The 20,787-nt window shown below is 35.6% G+C and overlaps 1 protein-coding gene and 1 long non-coding RNA gene across 2 annotated transcripts in view; both read right to left on the reverse strand.

Moving 5' to 3' along the window:
- LOC128205727 (receptor-type tyrosine-protein phosphatase alpha-like) overlaps positions 1-4,379 on the reverse strand; it is a 42,361-nt gene extending 37,982 nt beyond the window's left edge. Inside the window, exons 1-7 of the mRNA XM_052907639.1 lie at positions 3,475-4,379; positions 3,168-3,276; positions 2,861-2,943; positions 2,527-2,697; positions 2,052-2,209; positions 984-1,071; positions 463-530 (exon numbers count right to left, since the gene is read on the reverse strand). Of these exons, the coding sequence (XP_052763599.1) occupies positions 463-530; positions 984-1,071; positions 2,052-2,209; positions 2,527-2,697; positions 2,861-2,943; positions 3,168-3,276; positions 3,475-4,336 (1,539 nt within the window). The 5' untranslated portion in view covers positions 4,337-4,379. The remainder of the gene's footprint in view (positions 1-462; positions 531-983; positions 1,072-2,051; positions 2,210-2,526; positions 2,698-2,860; positions 2,944-3,167; positions 3,277-3,474) is intronic.
- Positions 4,380-4,505: 126 nt separating this feature from the next.
- LOC128205735 (uncharacterized) lies at positions 4,506-12,475 on the reverse strand. The gene is made up of 3 exons (XR_008256320.1): positions 12,271-12,475; positions 11,808-11,878; positions 4,506-4,786 (listed from the first exon to the last, which is right to left on the reverse strand). It is a non-coding gene; the product is annotated as an uncharacterized LOC128205735 (long non-coding RNA).
- Positions 12,476-20,787: the final 8,312 nt, after the last annotated feature.

Here is a 20,787-nt window from a genome sequence, read left to right on the forward strand (position 1 = left end):
TGTTATCTGTTATTGTATCAAGGTTTAAACACTATGTCATTCGGTATTGTGATGACGTTTTTGAATAACACAATGGACAAGGAAGTCCCGAATACATCATGTTTCCATTTGACAGTACGAGTGCATGCCCACTAAACTACGAAGTATTTGTACTGCACAAACACTTATATGAGTAAAAAGTCACTATCCGCGTTATTAAAGTTATACTCAATCGCTTTAGTGTGAGAATATTATTTTAATCACGATCGTTCCAAGTGACGTAAATGTGTTTGTATCATGTTGTCAATGAAAACGTTTAATACATAGCGTGCAGTAGCTAAGTGAATAGCGTAGTTAGTCATCCTCATGGTATCTATAGATACGCACATTCTACTTGTTACCGTTCCGATATGGAAATTAATGTGTGGTGTTAATAAGGAAAACACACTTAAACATTTTACAATACTATTTAACTTTACATACATTAATAAAGCTTGCGTTTATGTAGTCGGAACTGCCACTACCTCTAACCTTTACCCTCGAGTCATCATCTAAACGGTTAAAATGAAAGGAAAACAACAATGGTTTCAAATATTAATGTTTAAAATAAATATATTCTTATTTTCTAAGTAATATAAAAAATAAGTGGATTCGACTTATTCATATAACAGTCAAACCACTCATGCAAATTAATCAATTACAACGCCAATTACGTACATGGATAAATGAAACAAGCAAATGATGTAATTTAAATCAGTATATAATACATTGTTATAGAATTGGAAAATTATATGCAATTTACGATTGTTAACGATACGTATTTAGACAGTTCATAGAATACTTTAATACGAACTTACTATAGTCAATTTGAAATCTTTAAGAAATAGCTATCACCTCGTTTCCATTGCTTCAGTATCAACGGTCAAAAGATAGAACCGTCAAGTATGTGTAGCTTTTGTCAGATTAAACAATTGCACTATGAAATAACAATGGTCAACACTTACATGGATAAATGCCTTTGTATCGATTCTTACTCATGTTCTCCTTCTTCTGAGATTCCACATATGGCTTCACTAGACCGCGAGAAAAGTTCTGTAAACAAGGGATACTTTAACATACGCATTTATAAATAAAACAAAAAAGACAAAAATATGACTTCAATAAACGTATTTGGCGGAATACATACTATATCCCCATATTAACCCCATATTACTTTTTCTTGTTTTTCACTTAAAGGGATTCGCTCATGTTCAGGCACCAACACTCTTAACCGTGAAAGCATCTGAAAATACTAATATTATAACTACAAAAATACACTTAAAGTTTCTTACTTCCAAATATGATGTACCTTTAATAATGCAATTGTTTCAATTAAACCGAAAAGGATCAATTCATATCGGAAACAATGATTCTTATAAAGGATACCGCGTTTTATTTGAGAGGGGTGCAGAACACACAGTTTTCCTACCTAATGAGGCGATAGTTGTTGACTGTAGATCCTTAGGGACCCACCAGTCATTAAGTATTGGTGCGTTATCAACTATTAAATACACGGTTACAATCTTGTTATCAGTAAATAATATTTTCCATCAATGCATTACTAGATAAGTAGTTTAAAGTTGATCACTCAAAAGATATGTTTGTTATTTATGTGTACGCATTGATTTTATATACGAGTGTCACATTCAAGTATCAAAATGTTCAAACAACAGGACTCATACACACACATAAGAATAACTTCACCTTTAAGCTTTTTGTTGAAACGCGTTACTAACGCTATTCAAAATCCTGGACATCATAGACGAAATGTGAGCATATATCAACAATTGTTGAATAGTTCCAGCCGTCAACAAATTAGCTTTAGCACTCCTTATGGTTTGCCACACTTTATTTTGTCATACACAAAAAAAGTGCATTTTACAAAAAAACATGAGAGTTCCCATTCAAACGTCTTCGCTAGTCATAATGAATAAACATTGAACTATTTCGGTAATGTTCTGTTAGTATTACAAGTATGCAAATGTTATTCTAATACTAGTAACCATAGGTAAACACTTGTTCCTGGAATATACCTCAAATTCTTCACTATACGCCTCAGGACTCTTTCCATCCACATACTTGACGAGTTGATCAATGGGTATCTTTGACTTCTTAGTTGATGAGCCAAGTTCATTATAGTACGTCTGATTGTCTTTGGAAGACTTGTCAAGACCCGTATTTTTTTCGTCATCTGTATAACACAATACACTAACTAAATAGAGTGAATATGAAGGTCACGTTAAATTATGTATACTTTCCAAATTAAACTTAACAGTGCTCATCCGCAATAAACTCTTACGAATACTCCCTTGTTATCGACTATCTTTTCTCTGTGTGTTACTCGTTTCTTACATTTGTCTAAAAATTGTGTATAATTTACCAACGGCCTATTAGTAACAGAAATGTTAACAATTCATCCAACTCGTTTGCAATTTATCTGAGACTAACAGAATTATTGTTTGAATTGATTTCAACCTCAAATCTAACAGAAAGCTTCCCTAAGCTTACCTATCTCCAGGTCAATCTCGTTTTCGGATGCAGTTACCACACGTGCAGATTCATGCTGCTTGACGGAAACTGGCATTCTTGCTAGCGGCCGGGTACCAGTTTGGTTTGTTTTTTTAGATTCTCTCATGATCTGTCCTTCGTTGTAATATGTCCGTTCATTTGCTAGTGGTACTGACAGTTCAAATTGTTTTCAATCGAGAGCGATTTATATAAACAAACACTAATACCAATTCACGCCATTTTATACAGCGAACTGTTCCTTGCATTAAATTTATAAAACAGCACGACATGGTTCTTCAACCAAAGTGGATAAGGTAATTGTATTTGTACTTACATTCATTTTCGTCCGTAATGTTAGCTTGGATTATTGTATGACTATTTCTATTGCTTTTATCCGAGAAAGGTAGGCGAATAGATCTGAAAACATGAAAATGATTTTTGGAAACAGTAAGGTCAGTGACAACTTGTTTCAATTAAGTATAGCAACATGAATAACGTTTATCTAAATGTGTTGCATGTCAGGTAAGGGTGTAAAGGTGAATAGATACTTACAGGTACAGGGAAGAGCACACCTTGATACGAACGAATTCATACTATGCAATATATTCAGTTCAGATACGAAAATAGTAATATGTATATACCTTCGTCGAAAGAAGAGTATTGCAACAACAACACCAATGATGACTACAAGACAGCCAATTAGACCCCCCACAATAGCACCTACTGGCGGGCCCACTGGCAGCGCTGCTACTAAAATCATACATTAAGGCAATGTCACAAATAAAACTGTCATACAAATACAGACAATTTGTATGATTATAAGTTTACTAAGTATGAATGTAATAACTTAATGAAGCACGCAAGTAACGAAGCAAATGTCTGCCACAATTAAAGAAAATGTAACTTTATTACCATACATGTATTAGCTGACAATGAATATTTTCTAACCTGTACAGTCAGTTTCTTCAAAACCATCGATGCAACCATTGTTACAGCGACCATTATTATCACAGCTCATTTCTGCACCACTTCGAAGACAATTTTCAGGGCATTTGGTGTTACATAGATGTCCGAAGAAGTCTCCCGAGCAACCAAGGGAACAAAAGCCAGTCTTTAGTTCGCATTTGCGTTCAAAGCACAGACTGCTGCATGATGTATTACAATACAGTCCATGAACAGTAAAATCTGTACACGAATAACAAATTCCTGAATCTTGCTGACACGTTTCACACTTTGAACTACAATTGAAGTCACACTTGTCTCCCCAAAAGCGTTCTGCACAGCCATTTATACATTTGCCTGTTTCAGGATTACACTCTCCATTATTACAGTTACTATTGCAAGTGGTGCAAGTTCCTGTTTCATTCCGGTAAAATCCTTTGTTACACATCAAACACGTCCCACCAAGCTGGCTACATTTCAAACACTTACTGTCAATATCAGTACATTTCTGAGAACAATTGATGCCATAGAGTCCATCTTTACATCCATCAAGGCATGATCCGTCTTCTTTGCCGCAAGACAATATAGAACAACCAAAACTGCATTCATTTTGACAATTTTCGCCATATTTCCCTACAACACATTCGTCACAATATGTACCTCTAAAATTATCCGTACAAGCACATGTCCCATTTCTATAACAAACTTCACCACTACAACCCTTAGAACACATGTCTTTGCATTGTTCGCCATAATATCCAGTTATGCATTCAATGCATACTCCATTTTTCATACAACTGTCACCTCTGCATCCGCTAGAACAACTTATGTTGCAGTTTGCTCCATAATATCCAGCTACACATTCCATGCAAAAGGTACCAGCAAAACCTGATTTACATGAATCACATCCATTCAAGTCTTTACAACGGCAGTTTTGATAATGGCAGTCCATAGAACAGTCCTCACCGTATTTCCCTGGTATCACATCTAGCTCCTTCAAAATTGGATATACATGTAATACATGTTCCGTCATTATTACAAGGACCATCACACCAAACAGGACATCTCATGCTACAAGCACTATTTATATCGTAAAACGAATCCTTGCAAGTGAAACACGGCCTGCCAACGCTTTTTTCGCAAGTATTGCAGTTAAGAGGACATGAGTTTTTGCATCTGTGTCCGTATATTGTGTTTACACATCCTTTAGAACAATAATCAGATTTTCCATCAGCGAATACACATCCAGTCTTCCCTCCTTCACAGCAAGCACAATGTCCATTGCAGTCTACCTCCTTCTCGTTTATTATCACCGTCACTAAAATAAAAAAGGATTGGAAAATCATGAATTTTAAAAAAGCATGTAATTAATATATTTTATGTTGTTGTTTTATTCAAATAATCGGCAAAAATGTATTGCGACATGGTATATAACTGAAAATACGTGTATCAAGTTTGATTTGTAGGTTTTATTTCACATGAAAGCAGATTCTCATTTAGTTACTCTGCTACCAAATTGGAAGTTATATATTGGATATGACAAAACGATCTATTCATCTGAAGAACATACGGGCTTGACAGGGGAAGTGACAAAATAGCTACTCTATGTTAGTGTGCATCAAATATGAAACTAAAGTACGCGTTACTCGAATTTGTGATAAAATTTGCATCCATCATACGTACTTTGAAAAACTTTGCGTTAAGCCGTATATCGGATTTGGCGTTGAATTTTATATTCAAAATTGTTGTTGTTGTTGTTGTTTTCTAAATTGGCTTTGATTTTATTCATAGACCAAAAGTACCTTTTGTGACTTTTGACGAATAGCCACATTTCCGTATCAAATGTGTCTTTCATACTGTAAATGATTATTGAATAGTATTGTACCTTACGTTAGGCTAGATAAGAGGCTACATAAGTATGTAGATAAGAATGATGGTAATGTAAGGCTATATAAGAGGCTAGATAAGAATGTAGGTAATGTAAGGCTAGATAAGAGGCTAGTTAAGAATGTTGGTAATGTAAGGCTAGATAAGAGGCTAGGTAAGATTGTAGGTATTGTAGGGCTAGATAAAGGCTAGGTAAGAATGTAGGCAATATAAGGCTAGATAAGAGGCTAGGTAAGAATGTAAGCAATGTAAGGCTATATAAGAGGCTAGATAATAATGTAAGTAATGTAATGCTAGATAAGAGGTTAGGTAAGAATGTAGGTAATGTAAGACTAGATAAGAGGCTAGGTAAGAATGTAAGAAATGTAAGGCTAGATAAGAGGCTAGATAAGAATGTAGGTAATGTAAGGCTAGATAAGAGGCTAGGTAAGAATGTTGGTAATGTAAGGCTAGATAAGAGGCTAGGTAAAAATGTAGGTAATGTAAGGCTAGATAAGAGGCTAGGGAAGAATGTAGGTAATGTAAGGCTAGATAAGAGGCTAGGTAAGAATGTAGGTAATGTAAGGCTAGATAAGAGGCTAGGTAAGAATGTAAGTAATGTAAGGCTAGATAAGAGGCTAGATAAGAATGTAGGTAATGGAAGGCAGGTAATGTAAGGCTAGATAAGAGGCTAGATTAGAATGTAGGTAATGTAAGGCTAGATAAGAGGGTAGGTAAGAATGTAGGTTATGAAAGGCTAGATAAGATGCTAGGGAAGAATGTAGGTAATAAAATGCTAGATAAGAGGCTAGATAAGAATGCAGGTAATGTAAGGCTAAGTAAGAAATTAGGTAAAATGCTAGGTACGAGGCTAGAAACGAGGCCAGGTAAGAGGCTATGTAAAAGGCTAGGTAAGAGGCTATTCAAGAGGCTAGATAAGAGGCTAGGTAAGAAGCTAAGTACGAGGCTCGGTAACGGGATAGGTAAGAGGGTAAGTAAGAGGCTATGTAAGAGGCATGGTAAGTGGTTAGATAGGAGGCTAGGTAATAAGCTAGATAAGAGGCTGGAAAAGAGGCTAGGTAAGAGGCTATGTACGAGGGTAGGTAAGAGGCTAGGTAAGAGGGTAGGTAAGAGGATAGGTAAGAAGCCATGTACAAGGCCAGGTAAGAGACTAGGTTAGAGGGTAGGTAAGAGGATAGGAAAGTGGCTAGGTAAATAACTAGGTACGAGGCCATGTACGAGGCTAGGTAAGAGGCTATATATAGGCTAGGCAAGAGGCTAGGTACAAAGACGGGTACGAGGCCAGATAAGAGGCTAGGTAAGATGCTAGATAAGAGGCTAGGTGATTGGCTAGGTAAGAGTCTAGGTAAAAGGCATGGTAAGAAGCTAGGTAAGAGGCTACGTAAGAGGCTATGTATTTGGCTAGGTAAGAAACTAGGAGAGTGGCTAGGGACGAAGCCATGTACGAAACCAGGTAAGAGGCTAGGTAAGAGGCTAGGTAGGTGGCTAGGTAAGAGGCTAAGTACGAGGCAAGGTACGAGCCAGGTAAAAGGCTAGGTACGAGGCTAGGTAAGAGGCTAGATTAGAGGCCATGTACAAATCTATATTATAGGCTAGGCAAGAGGCTAGGTAATAGTCTAGGTAAGGGGCTAGGTAAATGGCTAGTTAAGATGCTCGGTAAATGGCTAGGTAAATGGCTATGTAGAAGGCTAGGTAAGAGGCTAGGTAAGAGGCTAGGAAAGTGGCCAGGTACGAGGATAGGTAAAATGATAGGTAAGACGCTGTGTGTGTGGCTAAGTAAGAAGCTAGGTAAGATGATAGGTACGAGACCAGATACGAGGCCAGGTAAGATGCTATGTACGAGGATATGTAATGCAAGGCCAATTAAGAGGCTAGGTACGAGGATAGGCAATGTAAGGCTATGAAAAAGGCTGGAAAGAGGCTTTGTTAGAGGGAAGGTAAGAATGTAGGTAATGTAAGGCTAGGTATGAGATTAGGTAAGAGGCTAGGTACGAGGCCAGGTACGAGGCCAGGAACGAGGCCAGGTAAGAGGCTAGGTACTATGATAGGTAATGTAAGGCTAGGAAAAAGGCTAGGTATGAGTCTTTGTTAGAGGGAAGGTAAGAATGTAGGTAATGTAAGGCTAGGTAGGAGGCAAAGTAAGAGGCTAGGTAAGAGGCCAGGTGAAAGACTAGGTACGAGGATATGTAATGTAAGGCTAGGTAAGAGGCTAGGTACGAGGCCAGGTGAAAGGCTATGAAAGCGGTTATGTAATGTAAGGCTAGGTAAAAGGCTAGGTACGAGGATATGTAATGTAAGGCTAGGAAATAGGTTAGGTACGAGGCTAAGTAAGAGGCCAGGTAAGAGGCTAGGTAAGAGGATATGTACGAAAATATGTAATATAAGGTTAAGTAAGAGGCCAGGTAAGGGGCTATGTATGAGGATATGTAATGTAATGCTAGGTTAGAGGCTAAGTTACAGGATAGGTAATGTAAGGCTAAGAAATAGACTAGGTAAAAGGCTCGGTAATGTAAGGCTAGGAAATAGGCTAGGTAAGAGGCTAGGTAAGAGGCCAGGTAAGAGGCTAGGTAAGAGGATATGTACGAGGATAGGTAATGTAAGGCTAGGAAATAGGCTAGGTTAGAGGCTAGGTAAGAGGCTAGGTCAGAGGATAGGTAATGTAAGGCTAGGTACGAGGCCAGGTAAGAGGCTAGGTAAGAGGCTATGTACGAGGATATGTAATGTAAGGCTAGGTTAGAGGCTAGGTACGAGGATAGGTAATGTAAGGCTAGGTAAGAGGCTAGGTACGAGGCCAGGTAAGAGGCTAGGTAAGATGCTATGTACGAGGATATGTAATGTAAGGCTAGGTAAGAGGCTAGGTACGAGGATATGTAATGTTAGGCTAGGTTAGAGGCTATGAACGAGGATATGTAATGTAAGGCTAGGTAAGAGGCCAGATAAGAGTCAAGGTAAGAGGATAGGTAATGTAAAGCTAGGTAAGAGGCTAGATAAGAGGATAGGTAAGAGGCTAGGTAAGAGGCCAAGTAAGAGGCTAGGTAAGAGTATATGTAATATAAGGCTAGATAAGAGGCTAGGTAAGAGGATAGGTAATGTAAGGCTAGGTAAGAGGCCAGGTATAAGGCCAGGTAAGAGGCTAGGTAAGAGACCAGGTAAGAGGCCAGGTAAGAGGCTAGGTAAGAGGATATGTAATGCAAGGCTAGGTAAGAGGCTAGGTAAGAGGCCAGGTAAGAGGCTAGGTAAGAGGATATGTAATGCAAGGCCAGGTAAGAGGCTAGGTAAGAGGCTAGGTACGAGAATATGTAATGTACGGCTAGGTTAGAGGCTATGAACGAGGATATATAATGTAAGGCTAGGTAAGAGGCCAGGTAAGAGGCTAGGTAAGATGATAGGTAATGTAAGGCTAGGTAAGAGGCTAGGTAAGATGATAGGTAAAAGGCTAGGTAAGAGGCCAGGTAAGAGGCTAGGTAAGAGGATATGTAATGTAAGGCTAGGTCAGAGGCTAGGTAAGAGGATAGGTAATGTAAGACTAGGTAAGAGGCTAGGTAAGAGGATAGGTAATGTAAGACTAGGTAAGAGGCTAGGTAAGAGGCCAGGTAAGAGGCTAGGTAAGAGGCCAGGTAAGAGGCCAGGTAAGAGGCTAGGTAAGAGGATATGTAATGTAAGGCTAGGTAAGAGGCTAGGTAAGAGGCCAGGTAAGAGGCTAGGTAAGAGGCCAGGTAAGAGGCTAGGTAGGAGGATAGGTATTGTAAGGCTGGAAAAAAGGCTTGGTAAGAGGCTTTGTTAGAAGAAAAATAAGAATGTAGGTAATGTAAAGCTAGATAGGCGGCAAAGTAAGGGGCTAGATACGAGGCCAGTTGAATGTCTAGGTACGAGGCTAGGTACGAGAATAGGTAATGTAAAACTATGAAATAGGCTAGGTAAGAGGCTTTGTTAGAGGGTAGATTAAAATGAAGGTAATGTAAGGCTAAGTAGGCCAGGTAAGAGGCCAGGTAAGAGGCTAGGTACGAGGACAGGTAATGTAAGGCTAGGAAAGAGGCCATATAAGAGGCTAGGTACGAAGATATGTAATATAAGTCTAGGTAGGAAGCTAGGTAAGAGGCTAGGTCAGATGATATGTAATGTAAGGCCAGGTAAGAGGCTAGTGACGAAGATAGGTAATGTGAGGCTAAGTAGGAGGCTAGGTAAGAGGCTAGGTAAGAGGATTTGTAATGTAAGGCTAGGTAAGAGGCTAGGTACGAGGATAGGTAATGTAAGGCTAGGAAATATGCGAGGTAAGAGGCCAGGCTAGAGTGTAGGTAAGAATATATAATGTAAGACTAAGTAGGAGACTAGGTAAGAGGCAAGGTAAAAGACCAGGTAAGAGGCTAGGTACGAGGATATGTAATGTAAGGCTAGGTAAGAGGCTACGTAAGAGGCTAGGTACGATGAAAGATAATGTAACGCTAGGAAATAGGCTAGTTAAGAGGCCAGGTTAGAGGGTAGGTAAGAATGTAGGTAGTGTAAGGCTAGGTAAGAGGCTAGGTAAGAGGCTAGGTACGAGGACAGGTAAGAGGCTAGGTAGGAGGCTAGGTACGAGGCTAGGTACGAGGCCAGAAAAGAGGCTAGGTAAGAGGGTAGGTAAGGGGCTAGATAAGAGACTAGGAAAAAGGCTCGTACGAGTATATGCAATTTAAAGCTAAAAATATGAATAGGTACGAGGCTAGGTACGAGGCTAGGTATGAGGCTTAGTACGAGGCTAGTTAAGAGGCTAGGTACCAGGCTAGGTAAGAGGCTAGGTACAAGGACAGGTACGAGGCCAGGCAAGAGACTAGGTACGAGGCTGGGTAAGAGGCCAGGTACGAGGCCAGGTACGAGGCCTGGTTATAGGCTAGGCAGGAGGCTAGGTAAGAGTCTAGGTACGAGTCTAGGTACGAGGCCAAAAAAGAGGCTAGATAAGAGGCTAGGAACGAGGCTAGGTACGAGGCTAGGCACGAGGCCAGGTAAGAGGCTAGGTACGAGGTAAGGTAAGAAGCCAGGTACGAGGCCAAATAAGAGGCTAGGTACGAGGCTAGGAAAGAGGCCAGGTACGAGGCCAGGTAAGATGCTAGGTATGAGGCTAGTTACGAGGCTAGGTACGAGGTCAGGTACGAGGCCAGGTACGAGGCCAGGTAAGAGGCTAGGTAAAACGCTAGGTAAGAGGCCAGGTACGAGGCCAGGTGAGAGGCTATGTATGAGGCTAGGTAAGAGGGCAGGTACGATGCAAGGTATTAGGCTAGGTAAGAGGTTAGCTAAGAGGCTAGGTTTGAGACTAGGTACGAGGCCAGAAAATGGCTAGATAAGAGGCTATTTAAGAGGGTAGGTAGGTTGCTAGAAAAAAGGGTAGGTTAATGGCTAGGTAAGAGACTAGGTAAGATGCTATGTAAGAGGCTAGGTACGAGGACAGGAAAGAGTCTAGGTACGAGGCTAGGTACGAGGACAGGAAAGAGGCTAGGTACGAGGCCAGGTAAGAGGCTAGGTATGAGTCTAGGTAAGAGGCTCGGTAAGAGGCTCGGTAAGATGCTAGAAAAGACGCTATTGTTGAGGCTACGTAGGAGGCAAGGTTATGTTAGGCCATTTTTTTTTTCGTTTCACGGGATTTTTTTCAAAAATAAGCACCAGGAGGAGGATATGAACATAAGAAAAAGATTTTCCATATGTTTTCTTTTTTTTCGATTTTTTTATACAATACATATTTTGAAATTATGCACACTTGTTTTGTACTCCATACTGCCTGTTGTATAATAGTGTTGTGCCACAGCTGTTAGAGGGATCGTATTCAGGTTTCTGAAAGAATGCGGCTCGATCATTTCAAGTTATTTAATTCCGATTTCACAAAATGACAAACGCCACGATTTTATGAACAACCGTATCAGCCTTCAAACTAAATCCACTTTAAAATTTCGTAAAAGGCAGCCATATTCCTTACAAGCGTTTAGATGATGAAGATTAGCAAGTTTCAAGTTTTATTTTCATTATGGCATATATTGTATTGTTTTCGATATCACAAAACAATGAAACATATTTCAGTTAACATTATTAGCAATAAACGCCATCTTCCGCCATCTTGGAAATTGTTCGCGATAATTTTTTGTTGTTGTTAAATTAGCGTAAGGTTAAAAAATACTAAATTTTATTTTTCATCGGATATCGAAGAACGGGCGGTGGAAAAACTAAAAATAAAGTTAAGAATTTGAATCTTTTTCTTATTTGGATTTTGCAATATTTAGGTACGGCGCTCCCGTAAAACGAAAAATAAAAAACTCTGGCCTTAGGCTAGGTAGTAGATTAGGTAATGTAAGGCTAGGTAAGAATATACATTTTTGAAAACTACTTGTGACAGGGATTACTTGTTTTGAATAGGGATATTTAAAAGCGTTATCGAATGCCTTGTTATGCCAATAATATATCGTGTGGCAAATAAAAGTATTACCTACCTGCCAAACATGATCGAGTGACGCAAAGAATAGCTAATATTTGAAATATCATCCTGTTTACACAGCGTTTTCTGTAACGGAAATCATATCTACATTTGTTAATCTTCATTAACATTGTTTATTTATTTATTAGTCTATTTATAAAAAACATCAAATGAGTAATAATAAACAAAATATAGTTATAAGTGTTATACAATGTACGTTTAGAAAAAAATAATTAACTTATTTAACAACTTAGTCTGTTTTATATATAGCATGTCATCAACGACGAATAATTTCCAATAATTTAGCGGCTTAAGATATGATTCATTCAAGAAGGCAATTCAAAACAACCAATATTGATTGGTAATAGGTAATCAAATTCAACTGACTTTCAAATACGTTAACATGTGTAAAATATATTGGATTGCTTTTTTTGTTTATTAAAATACAGATAATTATAAGGAAAAGTTATAATGCTTACCTTTATTAATTTAAAAAATCCACATTTCATCAATATTCCAGTATTAATGCATGTGTTTGTAGACTCTTAATCGTTTCTGGATAAATCCTTTATGGACCGATAAATAAATAATTTTAAACTGAAAACAAATCAATTAATGTGTTCATTAATTCATAGACTCACTTATATCATTCGTGTACTCGAACAACTCAATACTAATATAATAAGTCCAAATCATGTCAGTCCGCAATGACGACTGTTTTATTATATTTATTTTCCTCAATCAGGAAAAAATATCGCAATCATTGTTAATCCTATTCCTACACACCTAGGATTATTTAAGCAGTATTTAGTCGATTGTAGTAAGCGGAATAGAGCACTGAAACACGATACATCAATGTAAACATTCCAAAGTCTATTTAAGATTTACTTAACGAATGTACGTATTCATTTTAATTGTGGTTTTATTTTTGCCCTTTATAGCAATTATGGTTGTGAAAACACTATATTAAATACTTAATTGATACACTGAGTATACCCATAGGGAATCATAAAGCATAATGAAACGCACTGTACTTGTTCTTGTTGTGTGCTATAGAATGTAATGTTACAGTCTTAAGGATAAGTAATTAGCCAACTTAATTCATTTTTGATAAGTTGTTCAAACTGAAATAGGAAATTTGTGATAAATTTTGACCAAACAATAAACTTTTAAGCATATACGTATGCTATTTCCAGCTAGTCGCCTATAAGCGGCACTGGAAACTTCACGATTGACAGTAAAAGTAAGAATTTATGTTTCGATTGATATTTTGTACTTTAACCATCAGATTTCTAAAAACAAAGAAGATCATTACCACCAAGTACGAAAAAATGCTTGATTTCAGCTATTCACTTTCAGGTGATTTTTATTATCATCAAGTAATAAGCGTGATTGCAGTGTACAACACACAGAAAAAACTGATGCGTGTAGTGTAAAATGGAAATAGCTCACACACACACACACACACACACACACACACACACACACATATTATAATTAAAGTACTACACAGAAGGGTTGGCAAGCTGTAAATTGTCATTTATCGGCCCGAACCGCAAAACTCATATTCGCCGAGTAATTGATAATAATTGCGAAAACCATGTACAAATGAAATTACTTATCTGTTGGAATATAAAACAGTTATTATATATAAAACGTTAAACGTCGTAAATGAAGATTGAGGTATGTTAAATTAAAAAAGGTATATAATATATACAAGAAACGCGCATCATATGTTAACTCATTGATAATAAACATGTATATAACCATGTATGACAAAATATCGTCTTAATATTATAGTATAGTTAAGCAATAGCCAATGTACTGTAAATTCAAACGTCTTGCGCAGTGATAGTCGCTTTAATGAGTACAGCGTAGAACAATGCATTTTGATAATAAATAATATTTGGCAATCCAGAATTCTTATCATGTATCACAAAATATGTGGCCTTAGTATCACGTACTACAAACATATCTTAGAATCAAGACATGGCGTTGATTATATAAGTCAGCGTCACTTTGGTAAAACATGTTATTCCCTAAATCATATAAACTTTGTCTCAAAGTGATTTTTTTCGAAATATTTTAGTAATATTGTTTGTTTAATCAAGCGCACGATTCATGCCTTAATAATCATTTCATAATAATTTCTGTTTGCAACATTAAGCAACGATAACACTCTTGGAATTGTTCAAATTATCAGTTAAAAAAATGATTGGTCAAAAATCTAGGTAGAAACAAAAGCATACATCTACGACGAAATAATTCCGTCTTAATTTAAAAAAATCTCCAATGAATGCAGATTCCTGTATTGTGTTTACCATTGCTATCCATCCATGTGGGGTCATCGGATATCGAATGTCAACACTATGGCTTAAAGGAAATACTTTATTTAGGCGGTTCCGGAACAAAAGAAATTCATCTGTTCAGCTTTGTTGTTTTATACTTTGACAGTCTTAAACCAGATACATTACCTGAACTTCAATTAAGGGCATTCGATGTTTTCCTTGTTTACTCACGTAAAATTTTCCTCATTGTCTTTTTAAATAACTGATGTTTTCCTCATCGACCTTTTGTTTACCTGAATTTGTTAAATTGCTCATAGGCGAATGAGGAAAAGATTAAAGATTACACTTTTAAGTCTGAAGGGGTCAGCTCAAAGATTTAGTAAAACATTTAAACGACCGTTTTCAATAAAGTCGGGATTCTCCTAACAATTAGACAAATACAAATACTACTTATAGATGAGTTTAGACATTGACAGTATCCAAAATATAATTGTACGTGGTGATTTTAGTTTCGGCTTCCTTGAAAAGTAATGTTTTGAGATAGCCCATATTGCCAAACTGAAGACTTACACTTAAAAATCGCTACTTAAGATTTAAGCCTCTCATTATTTAAGAAGATAATGGTTACATATATCAATTTTGTACAATGACATAGATCATTAAATATTTCAGCATACATTACATTTACATCAGGATGTGAATCAGCTTTGAAATAGTTCAAGTATTGAATGTGCATCCTTAAATGTTGATCTTCAAAACGATAGCACGATGAAAATTAAGAATACTCTTATAAACATGGTGTAAATTGAAAAACAAATTAATGTACACGTCGACTAAAGACAATTTTTAAACAAGGGGTTAGTTAAAACGAGTGAATGCGAATAACTATTATATTGTTTTAAAACAAGCCCATAATTAAAAGTTTAATAAAAAAAATGATTTAACACAGAAGAGAATGGTGTTATCGGCGTTCACAAGGCAGCAAGTTATTTCAATTGCAGACCATCCACAAGAAAGTTGATGACAACTATTTTGTCATTGTCCCCTGTTTCGAACTATTTGACCTGATCTGGGCTTGATACTATGAAGTGAGATGGTTACATGGGACGAATATAGTCGATCTGAGGATATGTTAATATCCACGTCCCATTTAAAAAGACAAAAAAAAATTGTTAGCTTTTTATTTTTTAACTTCAAAAAGACTTTATCAAATGTTATATATTTACATCCGTACTTGATTTTCTGAACGATTAAAGGTTTAGTTCATTTTGCATGAATCGGTCGACCTTTCGTGACCTTTGTTGGCGGAGTTTGGCAAAAAAGCAACGCTCTGATTAAGCGCTGCTGAATAACCGCGCGTAGTGATCTTACTACGATCTACTTTATTGCTAAATATAGCAGGGCACATGTTCCGTTGAATTCCGGCTTGTTAACATGTTTTTTTTATGTTCTACGAAGAATTTAAATGAAAGGCATTATTTTCTATAAATATCATTTGAAAAATATGATTTTGCTTTTGATAACAAAAGAACACGCTTTGAACAAATAATAAAAGCAAATTAAAATTGAAGCGGTTTTTACTACGGTTCGTCTGCAACAACTGTCAAAACAAACATGGCTGATGATTCTGAGTTCGGCGATTTCTTTCTAGGATGAATGTATGATCCATTATCGGATTCCAATGAATATCTTTCTTGGATAGAATTAGGCGATATCTTCGTCTACATTTAAAAACATGAACTGATTGGAGACTGTCAAAAGTGTCATCTTTTTTCGCGAGATCGAACAAACGTCTTAATATTGACAATTCGAGAAGACTAGCACATCACAACAATTCAATATCTATGCGAAAGTTAAAAGACAACAAAATATCATGACGGTATAATTACCTTAAACTGGAAGTTATCCATTAAATCAGCATGGCCACATTTTTTATGCCCACTCATATAGATCATGCATATGTAAAACAGGAATTAAAATGTATCGAAAGTTCTCTTGATTAAAATGAACGTATACAACAAAAATCATTATTACCTTCACATAATTTACAGAAACTACCAAATGATTAAAACAATCTTTGATTATTTGATTTTTTTTCTGCAAATTACTTATGGACTATTTATCATGCGGAAGATAAACAAACACCAAGGGCGAAAAGTGCTCTTACCATTTACATTCGCTCTACACGTTTTTTTCCCATTTGTTTTAATTAAAGACTTGTTCTCAAACACTATTTGAGCGATAAAATAAACAAATAGAAATGAAAAATATAACTATAAGTATTGATTGTTATTTTTTGTGCGTTCATGCAGTATGAACACACAAAAATCAGAATAAATTCTTAATTGAACCCATTTTAATATCACATTGCCTACTTTGGAGAAATCCGCTGAAGCGAAAGTGCCTATAGAGTTATATAGGGAAAATATGGTTAAACAGTGTTCACGACTTAGTCTTTCAACAGATCAACTTACTGCCTACATATATGTAAGGATAATTCTTGCTCTTGAATGTGATGGTTTTGTATGAATTGTATGATTTTTACATTTTGGTCCTTTTTAAGGGTTTTGTTGGTCATTAAAATTTACATTGAAATAAAAAGGAGCTAAAAAATGTTTTGCTGTTTAATAGGGATTGAAAATCGGACCAAAGTCATAATCGATCATCGAAAAAAATCGGACGAGCCATTTCGATCAATCATCGATTATACAATCGAAACGGAACAAGTGAATATATTACAAATATATCCAAAACTATATTGGTTTGTACATACGTGTCAATAAATGAATAAACATATTACAATCAGTTATGTTTAATATGCTGTTTTGTTATACATTCCAGGTTACAATTGATAATTTAGTAAAATGTTTTAGGAGATAACTTAATTCTAAAATAATTGAGAATAAATTGCCGTATAATCCCGTATAAGTCCGTACCGTTTCCCGTTTAAAAGAAAATCAGTACATACACAACACGGTTACTTCCCTTTGCCGTAAATAAGTGATAACCAATTATGGAATAATGAAATCGATTATCGCCGACCTCGGACACAAATAATCGACTTTCGACAATACTCGATCATCGTTCAATCCCTACTGTTTAAAGTGAGTATAGACATCCGATCGGTTAGCGTTCAGCGGATTACGATGCAGAATTTTTTTCTCTTTCATATGCACCTTTCAAAATAATGAATTTTTGAAAATCTTTTGGTCCTTTTTGAACATTTATGTAAAATTTGTAGAAATTCAATGCCCATAAATTGTGTATTCAACTGTACGTTAATGGTTTTATGGCCCATCCCGCGGTGTATTCACAGCAGGATAGAAATAATCCATCGGCAAGGTTATGACACTGGGTATGACATGTGCAGCGAAGTTTGTCATTTATTGCAATGAAATTATTCCATAACTATTTCGGATATTTTTTCCTTTTATCATAATTATATAATTGAAATTATATATGATACTCGATTATTCATTTACATTAGTAAGTAAGAAATGTCATATATATTGTTTTTGTGGTAAAAAGAAAGAACTATATTAAGCAAAAATTATTCCCATTTTTAATCGCAAACACTATTACAGACAGTTAAAACGTAACACTTTTTCTTATAAAATATTAATGTTTCAAGTTTCATTGGCAATTTTGGAAATACATATGGGCTATGAAACATAATAAATAAGGGTATTCAAAGATAATAATTTACATATCTACATCGAGTCAACATGTTCATTAGTAACGATTAAGTTCTAATTCTTAATGGTAAACATTTTGGTCTACCATTTTGCACTCAACCAAACATGTTCATAAATTTAGTGTAAATATAATTACTTATTTCATTTTAGCTGTTCGATCCTTTCCGAAATTTCACACGCAATTTTGTGTTACACTGCTATTAGAAAAAAAAAATACCAAACTGTTAAAGGTGTGGAAATGGCCCCAATTAAATGTCTTGATAAACGATCGATTATAGACTTCAACAAAAAGACAGGGAATATCATATGTAAAAGAAGTAAGTAACTCAGAGATTATTTGATATTTCAGTACTTTATCAACTAACGATTTCCCTATAGAACAGCTCTTCCTAATTATGGCTCAATCTAAAATCGCCAAAAACTGAAATTTTCTATCGCAACTTATAATAAAAGGACGGGTCAACTTTATGACCCTCATAAACTCTGTATTTCTTATCTGTCTTAATCTCACACTGCGTCCAGTAGATAAATAAGTGCTAAACTAGCGTATCTTAATGCTACTATTGCACTGAGAGGAGAAATCGATAGAGACCGTCGTTACCCTGATACGCTCCAAAGTAGGCAATGAAAGAATTATTTATTAGCAATATTTTTTTGAAAAGTTATGTGATTCGTTTTGATCAAGCCGAATTAAATACAATTGATTTAAAAGAAGTTCTTAAAGTTGATGTATTCATTCCTTAATTTGCAGAGAATACAATTCAATTCAACAATGTTTCTTTCACGTTAAATCAGTTTTAAATCGAATACATTCCAAACAATAGGCACCCATCCTTTTTATCGAGTAAACTTTGATACGATTTACCACGCACGATTTTACTTTATTCGGGATTGTTGGGACAAGAGTGAAGTTGTGTACACAAACTAGTTTAAACCTCCAGGAAATTTCCAAGGCGGTACCTAACAATCCTTGATAAGCACACCTAGTGTTTTATATATAATATATATGTAGTGTTATTTGTGAAATTTTGTGTTGTTGTTCATTTTTTTCTGATTTGTGATTGTTTGTTTTTTGTGTTCTATGTCATTGGCATTTACTCTGTGTCATTAAACGGGGTATATGTTTTTGAATTTATTACACAGTTGTATCATTTCCTCTACCTGAGTTGTGTGTTAATATTGTGATTGTGTAAATTAAATGATGATTTGTTATTCATTCCAGGTTCCATAAGGAAGCTGGTGCGCATTCTGCACATGATTCTTATTTGGCAGAAGAATAACAAACAATAGAAGATATAAAAATATGTTATTACTATCAAGTTTTAGACTTAAAAGAAAGAATTTCAAAGCTAACACATTCAAATCGAGAATCTGTAAACTGAGTATTTCAGACAGTCATAGAAAAAGATAAAATATACGTAAAAAAGTTATTGTCAACATTCATAAAATATTACCATTAACTGATGGCTGAACAAAACATACCAACACCATCGTGATTGCTGGGCAATAAGAATTACACACTATTTTGTTAAGTCCAAGCACAAGCCATATTACAATGTTAAACTAAGATTTTTAACTCGATTTTCCTTTTCTAACGTTTAACTGAAAGTTATGATCTGAGAAAGGTGGATGTAAGCTCTTTGTCTTGATGACACAATTGCGTATTAAACATTACAAAGAAAGTACATATCATAATTATTAACACTAATATCTAAAGAAAATTACAAGAAACAATTGTCATGTATATACAACAAAATTATGTAAATTATGAAATAAATCTCCGACTTTTGGTGAAATTAGAGATAAAACAATTAGAGATAAAAAATGCATCCTATTGATACGAAAACATGACAATGTATCAGTCGAAAAAAATAATCCTGCTGTCGGGAAATGTAAAATTGGCTTGTCTATGAATTGTGACAAGGATATATTTAAATAATACCAAGTTGAACTTGTTATGACATATTTGTATTGAATATTTACTCTTAATTATATGTCACACTATGTATATAGACACATAGAATAGAATAGAAGGATGCTGTTTAGTAACTTATGGCAACAGCTGCATTAAAGCTATATGCTATGTAAATGTCAATATTTTACTGCTTACATTCTGTTTATATAATAAAAAAACGCCATCAGCACTCGATTGTGTATTAGGAAATAGAGTACAGTAGGAAAACAACATTATGAAGATAAAATATCACTGCATATTCTTACAAAGTTTCTGTTTCAGGAATTATCTGTTTATGTTGCCACATGAAACACACTTACAAAGATACACATCATACACCTATATACAGGCTGTTTTAAACGTTAGAAAATAAATATTGTTGATAAAAAAATCCATTCCGATTTCATTTATACATGTACAATATTGGATCAATACAATTTTATTTACACTTGACATCTTGCAAATAATTGCATATTATTTATTTAGTAGATATTTGTATTAGTGTATGCACAACGTACTTATATGCATTATCTTTATTCAAATTTATTTCCAGTTTTACATTCATCAGCGTCTGGACAACAAGTTAAAATTTTTAAGTTTCTTCATGAAAGTTGGCGTACACTTCGAACGAACGAAGATACTCAGCCATGGCAGAACACAAATTGTTCCTGAAAACACAAATTATGAACTGTCATTAAAAAGATTTCGATAATTTCAACTGCATGCGTACTTCTGATATACAATGATCGAACGCATCGGACCATTAACTGATACTGGTATCCGTCGCTTATATAAAACGGAAACAATTCAATAAACAGGGAACCATTCCCATCAATGCTTTTTAACAACGTAGCGTTTGTCGAACGAATAATAAGGATGCGATATTTCCATTTATAATATATATTGTGCGTTACATTTAGATTGATAGGAGGAGTATCACCTGATTGGGGATCGCTAGCCGCCGTGTGGTTTTTATTTTCCTCACAGCGTTGAGTACACTGACTTCATGTTCCACGGCCATTTTGGTGAGAAGCAACGACACCACGCAGAACACGCCGC

This window comes from Mya arenaria, chromosome 10 (assembly GCF_026914265.1).
Source record: "Mya arenaria isolate MELC-2E11 chromosome 10, ASM2691426v1".
Classification (NCBI taxonomy): Eukaryota; Metazoa; Mollusca; class Bivalvia; order Myida; family Myidae; genus Mya; species Mya arenaria.